Raw genomic sequence first — 15,047 nt, forward strand, 5'->3', positions numbered from 1 at the left:
TCTAAATACAGTAGGACTAAATAATTTATTGAATCAATTAAATTAGATAGTTCATTATTTTTCACAAGTTTTTTTTTTTTTTTTTTTTTTATACATTACAATACTACTTCTATGTATAAATAACTTCAAGCAATTTTTTCTTTTACGTTCTAATTTGAAATGTTTCAGGTGGATGAAAAAAAGGATTCCTGTAAAATTGAACCTGAAGAATTTAAAAATGAGACTAAAGAGTCAAAAGAACACCTTCAAAAAAATAAAACGGAAACTATTGTTAACTCTGGAGAAGAATTCGATCCCACTGAAGATGGATTTGTTGAAATTAAAATCAGTAACGACAATTCAGAAGACTTGAAGAATGGCGTAGGAGATCTTAAGGATAGCGGTTGTGTTGTAAATGATATCCTCCCACATTCTCCAAATGAGGTAACAGAAATCCAGACAGAAACTGTGCAAGTGGCAAAGGTTAAAAGGAAAAGAAGAAAAAAGGTAAGGTTCGATGAGGATGATGATTTTGTACCTGATAACTTTGATATTGAATTAGAAGAAGAAAATATGGCGGGTGGCAAAAGTAAAAGGAAAAGAGCCAAATCTGATAGTTTTAGTGATACCGGTGGGAAGAAGATGAAGATAGAAAGTACAAAACGAGGGAGGAAATCATATCCAGATTCAAATAAAGACTCTAAACAGATTAAACCTAAACGAGCGTCTGCCCTAAAGGCTGGAGAAACTTTTACTCTGCTGAAATCGTGGTATGATAATTGCCTGTCAGAGACCAGCATGAAGACGCAGCGGAGAAAACAGTTTCATCGCTCATCATCGTTCCAGTGCTGCTGTGTGAAGGATATAGAGTCCGACAACATCGTCGAGTGCCCGAACTGCAACACCTGGCAGCACGCAGAGTGTGTCGGTTACGATGAAACACTGGCTGATTATCAGTATTATTGTTTCCAATGTTGGCAACACCTGCCAACTGTTCTATCATCAGGAACCGTCATCATCTCTCCAGAGGCAATATCCCAGCAGTGGGTCAGCGAGGTGAGGATTTGTATGTAGTTTTGGATTTCAGTGAGCAGCCTACATTTAAGTGTGCAGCAGTATTTCAGTTTTAAATTTATCCAGCCTACAAACTTAATAGAGTAATAAACTTATGGTGCTGGCATAAGACTTTAATAGAGGATCCACACCATTGACACAATTTGTTTTCAAGACACTTAACAAGGCAAATCTAATTCTAAAGATAACTCACACTCAGATTTTGTGTACTGAAAAGATTTGTAGTTCGTGAAGACAGTTTTGTAGAACAAAAGGATATTTCAAAATGTTTTCCAGATTAATATATTCAGTACGTATGTTTGTTGTTAAATATAATATATTTTGATACCATGTGATATAATAGGTTTTCCTTGTAATATTTTAAGACCAACATGGATATTATGAACAGCTGCTGTAGAATAAACCTACTGGTTGTTTGAAAACTTTGCAATAAAACTATAAAAAGATGTACCCTCTAAATTTTATTTGCATGGTTAAACTCAAATTGTGTGAAATGAAATGAATGAAATGAAAATGCCTTTATTTACAGAGGCGAAGTTAAGACTTAAAAGTCCTCTCTACCACTTAACCTCCAAAAAAAACAAACAAAGTAAAATATTATCATACCTATTACAACATTGTAATTGACACTTAAACTAAATCACTTTAATAATTAATTACATATTGGATGTAACATAATAATGTATATATATAAATTATAATTAAAATTAACCATTTAGATTAAACTCTAACATAAATCTCTTTACAGGCAACTAATAAAACTATCCTATCCTAATCAGCTTTCATTCCCCATCCACGCAACTCACATACAGTTACCACAAGTGTGACCACAAGAACCACCAACCGTCACTCCCGCCGAGTCCGCAGCAGAAAGGCCCGAACCTCCGCCCCAAAGCGATCGCGCTTGTCAATAGTTCTGATGTTGTCTGGGAGAGCGTTCCACAATCGACATGCGGAAACAGTGAAAGATTTATTATATAAGGTTGTCCTATGAATTGGAGTTGATAATAAAGATGCACCCCTACGAGTTCTACGTGCACTAATATCAGACATAAAAACGAAACTTTGGGCCAAATAACTTGGACAACCATTGTGGATTAGTGCGTGCAACAGACTAAGTACATGAAGATCTCTAAGTTCTTTGGATTTTAATAGGGATAATTGCTCAAAATAAGGAGATACGTGATCATCACGTCGTAAGTTGAAAATAAACCGAATACAATAATTCTGTGCACGCTGAATTTTACTAGAAAGGTCAACAGTCATGTCATTGATCACCACGTCACAGTAATTGAAGTGAGGTAAAACTAGAGTTTTCACCAACATCACTCTAACATCCAACGGCAAGTATTGTGCAAATCGCTTGAGGCCATGTATACAGGCAAAAACCCTATTACAAATTTGTGACACCTGATCAGCCCATCCCAGGTTTTTGTTGATAGTTATTCCCAGGTTTTTTACTTTTTCATTGTAAACTATTTCATTATTGTTCAGTATCAGTCTTGGAGCAGTATTAATGTCAATTTTAGTAATAAGCCTTTTATAGCCTATTAAAATACAGTTAGTCTTGGTTTCATTAAGTTTCAGTCCATGTCTGCAAGTCCAGTAAGCTATTGAATCAATATCAGAGTTCATTACCTGTACACAAGTGTCCATCTCATTAGGTGAAAAGTGGCGGTAAATTTGTAAATCGTCAGCGTACAGATGGAACTTTGAGTGTCGGATGCTAGTAGTTATGTCATTAATGTAGAGTGTAAAAAGAAGTGGTCCAAGTACAGAACCCTGAGGCACCCCTCGGGTGACAGGTTTCCACTCGGAGCACCCATTGTCAGTCTTGACACGCTGCTGTCGCTCGGAGAGATATGACCCCACCCACCTGACACAACCATCAGAGAAACCATACCTCTTCAATTTGATCAGTAAAGGAGGGTGATACACGCAGTCGAAGGCCTTGGAAAAATTGAATAGAGTCAAAATTGTAGCTTGTCGCTTGTCCATAGCAAGTCTTGTATCTTCTGTGATTTTTAAAAGGGCTGTGGCAGTACTGTGGTGAGGGCGAAACCCAGATTGAAATACCGACAAAATATTGCCACTGTCAATAAAACGGGAGAATTGTTGGTGGACTATTCTTTCTAAACACTTGGATAGCGCAGGCAGTATACTAATAGGTTTTAAATCAGATGGAGCTTTAGGGGAAGAACACTTATTTAAGGGACGGATTTGAGCTCGCTTCCATATATCTGGAAAAGTTGAGGACATTAAAGATTTATTAAATATTGCAGTAATAACTGGGAGGGTGACTGGCAGAGTGCTCTTAATGAACTTGATTGGAATGTTGTCGGCCCCGACTGCATTGCTAGACATCCTCATGACCGCCCTGAACACCTCAGCCTCAGTCACCGGAGTGAAAGAAAACTGATGAACAGGTCTGTCAAGCGGAGAAGCCTCTAGCTCTATGACATAATCACGAGCACGGGACAGATCAATGGGGACGTTAGCAAAAAAGTTATTGATTATATTTGGATTTAAATGGGTTTGTTGGTCACCATCAGATTTGCCCACTCCCAGCTCTTTCAGTTTCGTCCACAGGGTTTTAGTTGTTTGTTTCTGAGAAAGAGAATTGTAGTAAAATCTAATTTTAGAATTTCTAATTTGTTGCTGTGTCTGATTTCTCAGTCTTTTATATAAGCTCCAATCATGCTGATTCTTTGTTCGCTTAGCCTTGCGGAAAGCAGTGTCTCTCTGTCTTTGCAGATGGCGAATAAAGTCAGTAATCCAGGGAGCAGGCTTTTTTGTTACACGTTTGAAGACTATTGGAGCATGTTTATCAAACAATTGAAGAATTAGGGAATTGCATGTTATGGTTATAAAATGTTATGCATGTATAAATTTTTTAACCAATACTTCATATATTTTCAACCTATGTATTTATTGTATTTTAAGTGTCTCAGGCTTTACACAGTTAGCTATAGATAGTGTACTCAATCTATTTATTTTTACTACTTTCACAGAAAGAAATTAAGCTGAGAAATTTTTTAATAGGGTGACAAGTACAACTTGAGAATATCATGTTTTCTCTCCAGATTGAAAAGCACGTGAAGAAAAACAACTTGAGGGTTCTAGTCTATGAAGGTGTACGAGTCAACGGATACATTCAACCCCACGACTTGGCTAGCTATGACATTGTAATCACCACATACCAGGTAATCTTTCTGGGCATTCAAATAACCGTACAGTACTTAAACAATTCATGTGTAATTACTTTGTACCAGCTATTATAGTCACCAGGTACCAGATAAATGGTTGTAAATATTGTACCCGTTTGTTTTTACACCAATCACCACATACCTGGTGTATACATTATCACCATGCTCCAGGTACATAGTTTTACACATTGTAATTACCACATATGTGGTAAATGTGTCACATATCATAATCACCATACACCAAGTAAACGGTTGTAAATATTGTAAATGATCAAAAAATAAAAAGTTATCAATGTTGGTTGATGTTATTTTTCCGTTTAGTGATTGAATTAAGAAAAGCCAATATAAGCTTCATACATTAAGTAAATTTATTAAATATTCTAGTTACATCCTTTTAAATTCATTAGGAGCCAGCATGTAGTAGGTAAATGAATCAGATTTTGTCATCATCATATAGTCTGAAAAATTCTAATTTCAGCTGCTATATTTCATTAAAATTAAATTGTGATTTCAAATGCTTTTTTGTATTTTAAAATCCCTCATGCTTAGTCAATTTTAGTGATATTATTCTCTCACGTTACTTTGAAGGTGTTGACGAGGGAGCTGAACTACACGGAGCCGGTGAAGCGAAACCTGCGTCATGCCAAGCGGTTCTTTGCGCCAACGTCACCGCTACTGTTTGTGCACTGGTGGCGGCTCTGCCTGGACGAGGCACAGATGGTGGAGGGATCAAGTTGTCGGGCGGCAGAGATGGCCAAGAAGTTCACTGCGGAAAACAAGTGGGCGGTCACAGGCACCCCTATACAGAAGGCTGTGAACGGTGAGCCCACAGTCATGTTGAACTTCTATCATAAGTCAAAGGAAAATAATGAAAACGTATTAAGCTAGGCCAGAGTTATGAAGTTGTCTCTTCCAATAATGATGACCATTAATCGTCAAACTGTTAATCGATAGATCTTCCATTGTTTACCACATGTCTCAACTCGTATCAACGGGTTATCCCGTTGATTAGCATCACTCCCTTTTACAGTACTCATATTGTTGAAAAACCATGTGATTTATATACCATTGGAAACGGGATGAACAGCTGAATGAGATGCCTTTATTTGATTCTTGATGTCCATTGATTCTTGATGCACTGGGGGACGTTCCAAGCATGAACTGTGGGATCTGCATCTTAGGGGACATCAATGTCAATAGTCTTGTGCAAACAAAAGAAAGCTCTGCTGTTGGTGAGTTACTTGCCTCATTCAACATTTCAAGAGTTTCTTTGCCTCCAACAAGAGTAACTCCAACATCTGCTACCTCAATCGATATGGTATGCACAGACCTCGATGAAGACAAAATTGATGTAAAAGTATTACAAACATATCTTTCAGACCATACTGGCCAAATCTGTGATTTAGACATATCGTGTGAAACAAGAAAACCTCAGATGGCACTGACAAGACATTTTGGACAAGAACACCTGTTGAACCTTAAAAGACTCCTTGATTTACAATCCTGGGAAAAAGTTTATTCAGCACCTGACCCAGAGGAAGCCTACTCTACTTTTATTGGCATTTTCACAACTGCACTTGATGTCGCCTGTCCACTGAAGAAAACCCGAAACAAGAAAAGGAAACACAACAACTGCGTGGTTAGCAATCCAGAGGCGGATAACTTAAGATCTATTTTCACTATAGCCCACAACAAATATTTGCTAACTGGAAAAGTAGAGGATAAATTTGATGCATTTCAAAAGAAAAAGGCATATGATCTTAAGTTAAAAAACCTCAGGAAACAAGCAAATGAAGAGGCTATTGCCCAATCAGATAACAAAAGCAGGACGATCTGGAATATAATCAACAGTGAAAGGGCATCAAAAAGACATGTCTCAGATGTAATGTGGCAGTTAAACGTTGCAGATGAGACCATTGAGGATCTGGGAAAAATTGCAGAATATTTTAATAAGCATTTCATAAATGCTGCAGAGATGACCCTGTCCAACAACATCCCGATAAGGGCCCCTGCCGCCCATAAACCAAAATTCCATGCAGCAACAACATTATTCGAATATCAACCTTCAACAATAGAAGAAATACTTAAAATAATTGCATCACTCAAATCAAAAACATCTAGTGGGGTTGATGGGATAAGTTCTAAAGTACTGAAGTTCTGTAGAAGTGAAATCAGTCAACCTCTCGTCAATATTATCAACAAGTCGCTGACTCGAGGTGTCTTCCCAACAGAATTAAAAATTTCAAAAATCTATCCTTTACACAAGCAAGGAAGTAGAAAGGAATTAAAGAACTTCAGGCCCATTTCCTTAGTTCCAACAATATCGAAAATAATTGAAAAGGTAGTGCTTTCACGTCTCTTGCAACACCTTGAAACAAACAACCTCCTACCTCCAAGGCAACATGGCTTCATCTCAGGAAGATCAACTACGAGTGCCCTTATTGATCTAATTGAACATCTTATGGACAACCTGGAAGATGGGAATACGGCTGCTGGTGTTTTCTTGGACCTGAGCAAGGCTTTTGATAGCCTTGACCATGCAGTGCTTCTGTCCAAGATCAATTCCCTAGGTATCGTAGGAACACCACTCAGGTGGTTTCAAAGTTATTTGCACGAAAGAAAGCAGATCGTTGAAATAAAAAAAGTTGTTGAGGGAAACTTGAAAATAGAAAAATCTAAGCCAATGACTATAAGGAGAGGGGTTCCACAGGGGTCAGTGTTGGGACCTGTGTTATTTGTACTTTTCACTGGTGACCTGCCTGACTACTTGGGGAACCACTGTTACCCTGTCTCTTATGCAGACGACACAGTTTTAATAAGCAACAGCAAGTCAGTTCCAGGACTAGAAATGAACACCATAACATCTGTAAATATGGCTCAGGAATACTGCCTTAGGAACGATTTAATTTTCAACGCATCAAAAACAAAATGCCTTACTTTTGGTAAAAATAAGGATGAAGTTCATGCTCCACCCAACCTTGAAAGAGTACGAACCACAAAACACCTTGGGGTAGTGATCGATGACCGGTTGACTTGGAACTGCCACATAGACGGCTTATGCAAAAAACTCAGCTCAGCACTCTTTGTGCTAAAGAGGATAAAATCAATTGGTACACCTACTGCAACAAGAACCGCATACCATGCTCTGTTTGAGACCCACATTCGTTATGGTATAGTACTATGGGGTGGATCATCTGCAGGGAATCTCCAGCGAGTGTTGGTTTTACAGAAGCGTGCAATACGAATCATGGCTGATCTAGACTTTCGAGATAGCTGCAAAGAGGCTTTCAAGACCTTGGGAATTCCTTCAGTGATAACTCTGTACATTACTGAAGTGATTCTACACGCCTACACACAACGTCCCGAGAGGAATGGTGACATCCATGATTACAACACAAGGCGGGCCAATGACTTCAGTCTTCCCTTACATCACTCAGCTCTTTTTGCCAAGAAGCCGTCTTATGCTGGAGCGAAGCTTTATAATATGCTTCCGAAGAACTTCAAAACCAGCACTCCGCAGGTTCTGAAGAAAAGACTTATTAAGTGGCTTGTTGGAAGGTCAATATATAGTGTTGAAGAGTTCAAGAATATAACCAATGTAAATATGTAAATTATATGTGTATTTTGTAATTGTTATTTTGGTAAAACTTTTATCATGTTTTAAAGAAATAGCTACCTAAACTGTGTCAGTTAAACATGTTAATTGTTAATGTAGTTAGCAACTTTTATCTACAATTAATTGACTATATGTCTTATCATATTTGACGCCATTTCTGTTCTTAATGAATACGAAAATAAAGCAATTGTCTATTGTCTATTGTCTATTGTCTATTGTGATGTCAGTGAAAACTATTGATCACTTCATTCTTCCGCGCATTATAACTATTTTTTTTGGCAGTACCTGGTCTTGTTTTCATTATTGTTTTGAGGTAAATACAGTGTGTTCCAAAATTGTACATACTGACGGGATCTTGTACACTGTAAGAGATAAAGGTTAAAAAATACAGTTGTGCATAATAACAAGACCAACAAATCAATGTAGTTGAGATAGTTGGTTGTGATGTTCACTTGCTGTGCTCAAAAAACAATTTTTAGTCAACATTTTTAATTGTTACAGCTCTTTTATTAGTACCTACCTATAACAAAACGGTTTTTACATGATATTTTTCTATTTGTTTAAATTAAATTGAACAATTTTTTAAAATCAAGCAGGAGGTGTAGGGTTTAAGTAATTTTGTAAATGTAACAGCCCATATTTTACTTATTTTATAGAAGTACATTTTTTACTGATTTCAAAAATACCATAAATGTTTTACGTTTCATCAAATAATTCATAAAAACCCATTTTTATATGGTTGTTTGAGGGAAATTTTTCTAATACTATTCAGATGGTTGGTAAAGCTGACTGATATTTCATTGCACACTGTGCTGGAATCAGCTGTTTAGTGAAACATGGAAATTATAAGGCAAGCTCGGTCTAAAAATGACTGTTACTGACAGTTTTATGACTGATAAGCACAATAGTATGATGATACTTTCAAATTGTGTAATATTCTATTATCTTACAAAAAAAAAAACAACAAAAATAATCACAAACTAATTAAATATTTAATGCAACTTATACTACTCTAACTTGTTATCGGATTTTTAAAACAGACCTAGTCGGGCTGATGGAGTTCCTGGCAGGGAACGAGTACAAAGAGTTCTTAGAACTCATGGGTCGTGATTGGCGCTCTCTGCTGAAGCTGGTGCCCAGAGTGCTATGGCGCACGCAGATGAAGGACGTGTTGGCTGAGACCGGTGTACCCCCACAGACAGTGGACACACACCTCCTAGAATTCTCAGAAGTGGAGAAATACTTCTACCAGTGCACTCATACCGAGTGCTCCCAACAGTTTGTCAACCGGATAAACAGGTGAGCGCAGTGAGTGCAGAACATTGGCACTCCAGATGGAAATGTCATAGGTTTATACACTGTGTATCTATTAAAAGTGTTTAATAATTAACTACACCGGTGTTATCAGTTTTCCAGGAGCTACCTGGTAGTCAAACTAATAACCTTAGGAGTTTTCATACGAACTAAAAATACTTGCTTTGTTTCAATGGTTACTGTGCACTGCAATTGCTTAACTTTTCTCGTTACTACCAATTGCGATGTTTGTATAACTTGTTGCAGCTGTGCCTCAGTATTGTGTAATGGTGTTTTTTTGTGATTCTCTTGATTTAAGTTCTGAGTTGTAGGAGTTTGACTTTTTGACACAATACTTTTTTGTTGTCACGTATTTTGGCATTTTCACTGCCATGTTTCTTAATTTTTTAAATTTCACTGTGCGCTTAATCTTTTGTTTTAAATTTTGACACCAGAGGAAGAGGATAAGTTTAATACTAATTCTCAAAATGTAGCGTTTCAGTTTTTGTAACATAATAATGATAACAAATGTACGAAAACCCATTCTTTAAGATTATTTATATCGAATAATAGCTTTAAAAAAAGGACATCCCATTGGCTGTTAGTGCTTTCTATATTATTTTAATTATTCTTGAAGCTCAAGAAAATGCTGTTTTTATTTCTTTTTTTATCACAACCTGAAAATTTATTGCCATTGATTGACCAAGTGTCAAAACACAAGATGTATGAAATTGCTGCAAGCTATCTTACAATAGATAGTAAATCTTACAGGATTAACATTGATGTGGCAGCATATCTTCTTTGTTTAAAGTTTATTATTGAAGGTTTGAGAGGATAATAGGATTTTGAACATTTTCTATCGTTATATTTTACAAAGTGTATAACACAAGGTTTCAAGGATTGAAATCTATCCTCTTTGTCAGGTGAGTAGACAATTAGTACATATATATGTAACTAGAAGATGCAACGTGCGGCAATGGGCTGCCTCTAAAAAAAATAAAGAGAAAGGAAAGAAATCAAACATACTCGAAAACTGCTTGGAGTCAGACAGGAGAAAATGAACCCAGGCGTTGTTACTGCTCAGGATGCACAAGTACGAGAAGTCAAGAGCTCAAGTACATGTAACACCATCACAGGCGAAAGGGGACATTGTTTAACTCTTATTCTTACAAGCTTCAAATGTTTTACTACTGAGGTACAGTATATTTCGTTTTGGCATATATTGTATTCCTGACTGAGGAACAATCACTTGCTCCTACAGTTATAATAGTGAACAATTTGAAAATATGTTTATATATGATTTGATAAAAATTTGAGTCAATAACTTGTGAACTAACATACTAATACAATAGTATGTTAATAATGTTTTCCATGTTAATTATGCAATTGGAAATTAGATTTGTCTCTCTATTTGGCAGAATGTTCCGCCAGTTTGGTGGCCACCTCAAATCTAGTAAACTAAGCACTTCTGTGATGGTTGAGCCATACTTATTGGACACCCATTTAAAACACTTGATAAATTGGTAAAGCCCCAGCTTAAGTCCAGTTGTAATGACTGACCTCAAACCTATTTCACTTTGTACTGACAGGTCATAGTCCCACTATAATTTAGTATAAGTGTTTATATACAAGATCTGTCCAGAAAGTAGATTACGTTTTGCTCTGTAGCCGCTAGGGTTAGAACTATCGAAGCCATTTTGATGTCAGAGCGTTTCTCTGTTCAGTGGCTATACAGCCGTGCTCTTGAGAGGTTACTGCCACTCCTTGTTTTACAATAACAGTTTAAAATGTGTGACACAATTGAAAATCCCATGAGTTGTGAAGTCCGGCCGATTTACACTAACAGAACTCTCACTTAGTTTTCCTCCAATTTTAAGGAGTTTGTTACACACAAAATTGTTACACAGAAATACTGTACATTGTAAATTGTTACCATTAAGTTACTGGTAGGGTGTACTACCTGGTTGAAGTCTCAGGTGGCAGAATTTTATAACGCTGGAATTTTAACTAGTTCGCGGCTGTGATAAATGCCCAAATTTGTATAGTGAATATGTTGAAAAATGGTATTTTAGTGTCACTTTAAAGTGCATATAATACAAAATTTTCTTGTACTTTTTTATTTCAAAACGTAATCTACTTTCTGGATAGCCCTCCTTCTAAATAATATATACAATTACTGAAGTAAGTTATTTTCGTGTCTAGGTTTGTGGACCTTAATGTCACCCTGAAGAGTCTAGATCGAAAACAGATCTCCAATTTGTTGAATCCTCTACTGAAACTTCGCCAAGCGTGTTTGCACCCCCAGGTTAGTGTTTCTGCTCAAATGTTTTCAGCAGTGGTGTCATTGTAAATTTAACGCAGAACCAACACTCATTGTTTAAGTTGAAGCGGAATCTGGGTGCTTCTCCTAAAATCTCAGAAATTTAGGTGGCCTGTGACGAACTTTCATCTCTCACCATATTATATACTCAATGTGGTATCTAGTGCATACCATTTATTTGATCTACTATGTACAAGGTAATGTATGTGAGGGGATCGTTATAAGATTAAAATTACAGTTTTTTTGGATATATTAAGAAATTTAATCTCTAACTCTTCATTGAGGGATGGGCTGTTAGTTAAAATTATTTAGATTAAAATTATTAGATTAGTTATCTAGTAACATCTCATTTTAAATGCCCTTGTAAAAAAGAACAATGTTGCAAACTAAATGTTTCTATCTAAATTCAGTACAAAACGATGCCTTATCAACTTTTTCCTTTTTATAAATATGCTAAAAGTCAATACTTTTGTTATTAACTGTGATGTTAATTTTATTTAGTAATGTTGAAAAAATTAACTCAATAAAATTAAAGCTTATTTTAACCCTTTATGAACTCAAAAGCACGCAATTTTGGTGCAAGTTAAAAAATATTAAGAAATATGCTTTGCTTTGGTGGAATTGTAATAAAACCTAAACAGTAAGATCTGACTTTAAAATATAAAATCTCTTCCAAAAAACCAGTGCCAAATTGCTGTTTGGGCACTATGAGACGTTTACAGGAGATGTTTATATATTTGAAGTGTCACATTATAAACCGTAAACATTACGGATTTTTTATCTTAAACATTCTTAAGGAGGACTTAATCTAGTTTTTCCTTGATCTCACAGGCTAGTTTAGAAGCCTTATATAGATACAATAATATGTACATTTTAGAGATGGTTTGATTCTGCTTCTCGAATCTGGAATTGCATAATTCTCAGTAGAACTGACAATTCTGAATTTGTACTTGATTTTTTATCAATACATCTGATTAATAAAAAGTATTTAATTGGATTGGTTTCTTGTTCCGCTGGTTCTCAAAATTGTGAAATGTGGAGTTACCTATACTGTTATAGGAAGAATAGTAATATTGATTTCCTGATTAAGGATGTTAGGGACCGTTTGCAAAAGCTTAGATGAACGTTCAATCTTGATAAGTGCATAATGGAAGGCTAAACTACAAGTAGCAAAAAATAGGGCTGAATTCCATAACTCGATAATTATACTAATATAAGTTTTGGATTTAATTCATAATCTTAAAACAAGAAAAATATTTGATTCGGAAATATTTGAAATTAGATTATTCTTAAAATTCAAGCTTTGAAGAAATATATCAAAGAAAATATAAATCTAAAGGGAGTAGATTTTTTGGTAAGTAATAATAATCAATAATAACTACAATAAATTTTTGATACAAAAAAGACTTTTTAAAAAGGAGAGGTCATTCTCTATTTAAGCCTTATTCTACCCATCCTCATGGGCCACTGGCTTGTGCGAGAATTTTGTCAAACAGAATAAGGGGGAGAGTCGATACAGTACAAGGTCGATGGTACTGATTAAATGTGCTACGATCACAGACAGGATTTGAACCTGCACTATCTCTAGCACAGATACTCCGACATCATAGACCATCACAATCTGATAGCAAAGTGTGAGTAATAAAATAAATTATTTATTTATTCTCCTTTGTCTACTACCTAAGGGTTATCAATTGAAGCTTGTCAAATGTTACAATTGAAAACAAGTCTTCTCTTAAAAACAGTGGCCAAACTGATTTTTGAAATTTAATACTTTGAGCTGTTGTAACTGTAAAGTAATTTTTATTTTAATAAAGTTCTAACTTTTATTTTTTTTTTTAAACTTCCTATGGAAAAAGTTATGATATGTATGGAAATAATGCCCACAGGCTGTGCGTGGAAAGTTCGTCTCAATTAAGAAGACGATGAGGATGGAGGATCTTCTGAGGCAGATGGTGACTGGGGCAAGGTTGGATGCTGAGCAGGCTTTACGTCAGCTGGTGGCGGCTCTCAACGGGACTGGCGCACTTCACGTCATACGCCAGGAGTGGTCCGAGGCGGCAGCCGCGTACCGGGCAGTCTTACATCTGGAGCACGAGCTCACCGGGCGCTTGAAAATAGATTCTCTTCAGGTGATTGGTTCTATAGTTAACAGCTGATAGTTATTATTGTCTTGTGTCATGCTCCATTACATTTTACAACAAATTTTACATTATTTTCACCACTTTATCTGTGTTTCTCAGCATTGGAAATGTGAATTGCTGCTGTTTTTTTTGTCAGTTTGTTTTGTTTTGTAAACCATTGTGACATTAACCCTTCACACGCCAATGAAATCTATAATTTTCCTTAACAGCTATAAATCTAAAATAACTATTTACAAAACTGTTAAGTTTATCTAAATTCAAATTCATGGTACAATGTAATGAAACTGAAAAATTACTTTATTATTAAAGCATTTTCTAATATAATATTTTGCAGATAAGGTCTATGATCTTATCTTATCAGATTTTCTATTTAAATCACAAAATCAAATTCTACTCATAAAATAGAATACACTCGTTGTTACTATAAAACATGATAGAAAAATGTAAATTAATTACAACACTATCACACGTTGAAAAACAATAACGAGATACGTAGTAGACACTTGTGACAACGGCATGGAAAGGGATAAAGTGCATTAATTTATAGAGGTTTGGGAGATAAAAAGATAAGTTAGTGTTTTAAATCTGTATTGAAAAGCATCTTATTTCAGGACTAAATTTAATATTTTAGATAAATATTTAAAGTTACAGTTTATCTGCATGATAAGGTTAGCTTGTATAAATTTTCATGATTCATATTAGTAACAGAAATAGTATTATGAACCTGTTACTCACATCTGAGTTCCAGGCTATGATCTGTAAATTTGTAAGTGTAACGTTAACTGTACAGTAAAATTGACATCCGAGGTTTAGAGAATCATCTATTTTTATAGCATTTCCCTCTTCTTTCTAGGTTCTGTGGTTTTTCATTAACATTACGTTTTGTGAAATTAATAACTTAATTAACTAACCTTGTTATATTTCATGAGAGTTTGATTATTTTAATAACATTACTTGTTTAAATAGTTGAAATTATGAAAATGTTCTAAATTAGCACTTTTCAGTATTTGAATTTCCGTGATGAATGTGATTGGTCCAGCAATGTACAACCTTTTTAAATATTTATATGAGTTTCTCTGACAAATCAAAATAAAGGATGACTGTTGCAGAGAATTCACACGATGCACAACTTGGCGGAAGTGTTAGACGGAGGCTATGACGGTGTCCCACCCACACTGCGAGACGACACCATGAGAGACGACATCAAGGCCTTAGAACTGAGATATCTCGGCAAGCGAGAGGCACCGGTAACTCTTTTAGTCTACATTGTAGATTAGTTTCCAAACCCTTGTGCTCGAAAAGGCCAGTGTTGATCTTCAGCTGTTCCTTAATAAGTATGTTCTTCACAAAGCTTCCTGTAAATATTGAAAAAGGTGCCTTTATTGTAAAGCAATTTTCAGACAAATTCGGTTTTA

At 35.7% G+C, this 15,047-nt stretch overlaps 1 protein-coding gene across 1 annotated transcript in view; it reads left to right on the forward strand.

The window, feature by feature from the left end:
- LOC124372416 (E3 ubiquitin-protein ligase SHPRH-like) overlaps positions 1 to 15,047 on the forward strand; it is a 58,526-nt gene that overhangs the window by 14,400 nt on the left and 29,079 nt on the right. The window contains exons 3-9 of the mRNA XM_046830815.1: positions 169 to 1,035; positions 4,137 to 4,256; positions 4,848 to 5,079; positions 8,916 to 9,174; positions 11,371 to 11,473; positions 13,378 to 13,620; positions 14,742 to 14,879. Coding sequence (XP_046686771.1) covers positions 169 to 1,035; positions 4,137 to 4,256; positions 4,848 to 5,079; positions 8,916 to 9,174; positions 11,371 to 11,473; positions 13,378 to 13,620; positions 14,742 to 14,879 — 1,962 coding nt within the window. The remainder of the gene's footprint in view (positions 1 to 168; positions 1,036 to 4,136; positions 4,257 to 4,847; positions 5,080 to 8,915; positions 9,175 to 11,370; positions 11,474 to 13,377; positions 13,621 to 14,741; positions 14,880 to 15,047) is intronic.

The sequence above is a fragment of the Homalodisca vitripennis genome, unplaced genomic scaffold, assembly GCF_021130785.1.
Source record: "Homalodisca vitripennis isolate AUS2020 unplaced genomic scaffold, UT_GWSS_2.1 ScUCBcl_3113;HRSCAF=8424, whole genome shotgun sequence".
NCBI lineage: Eukaryota > Metazoa > Arthropoda > Insecta > Hemiptera > Cicadellidae > Homalodisca > Homalodisca vitripennis.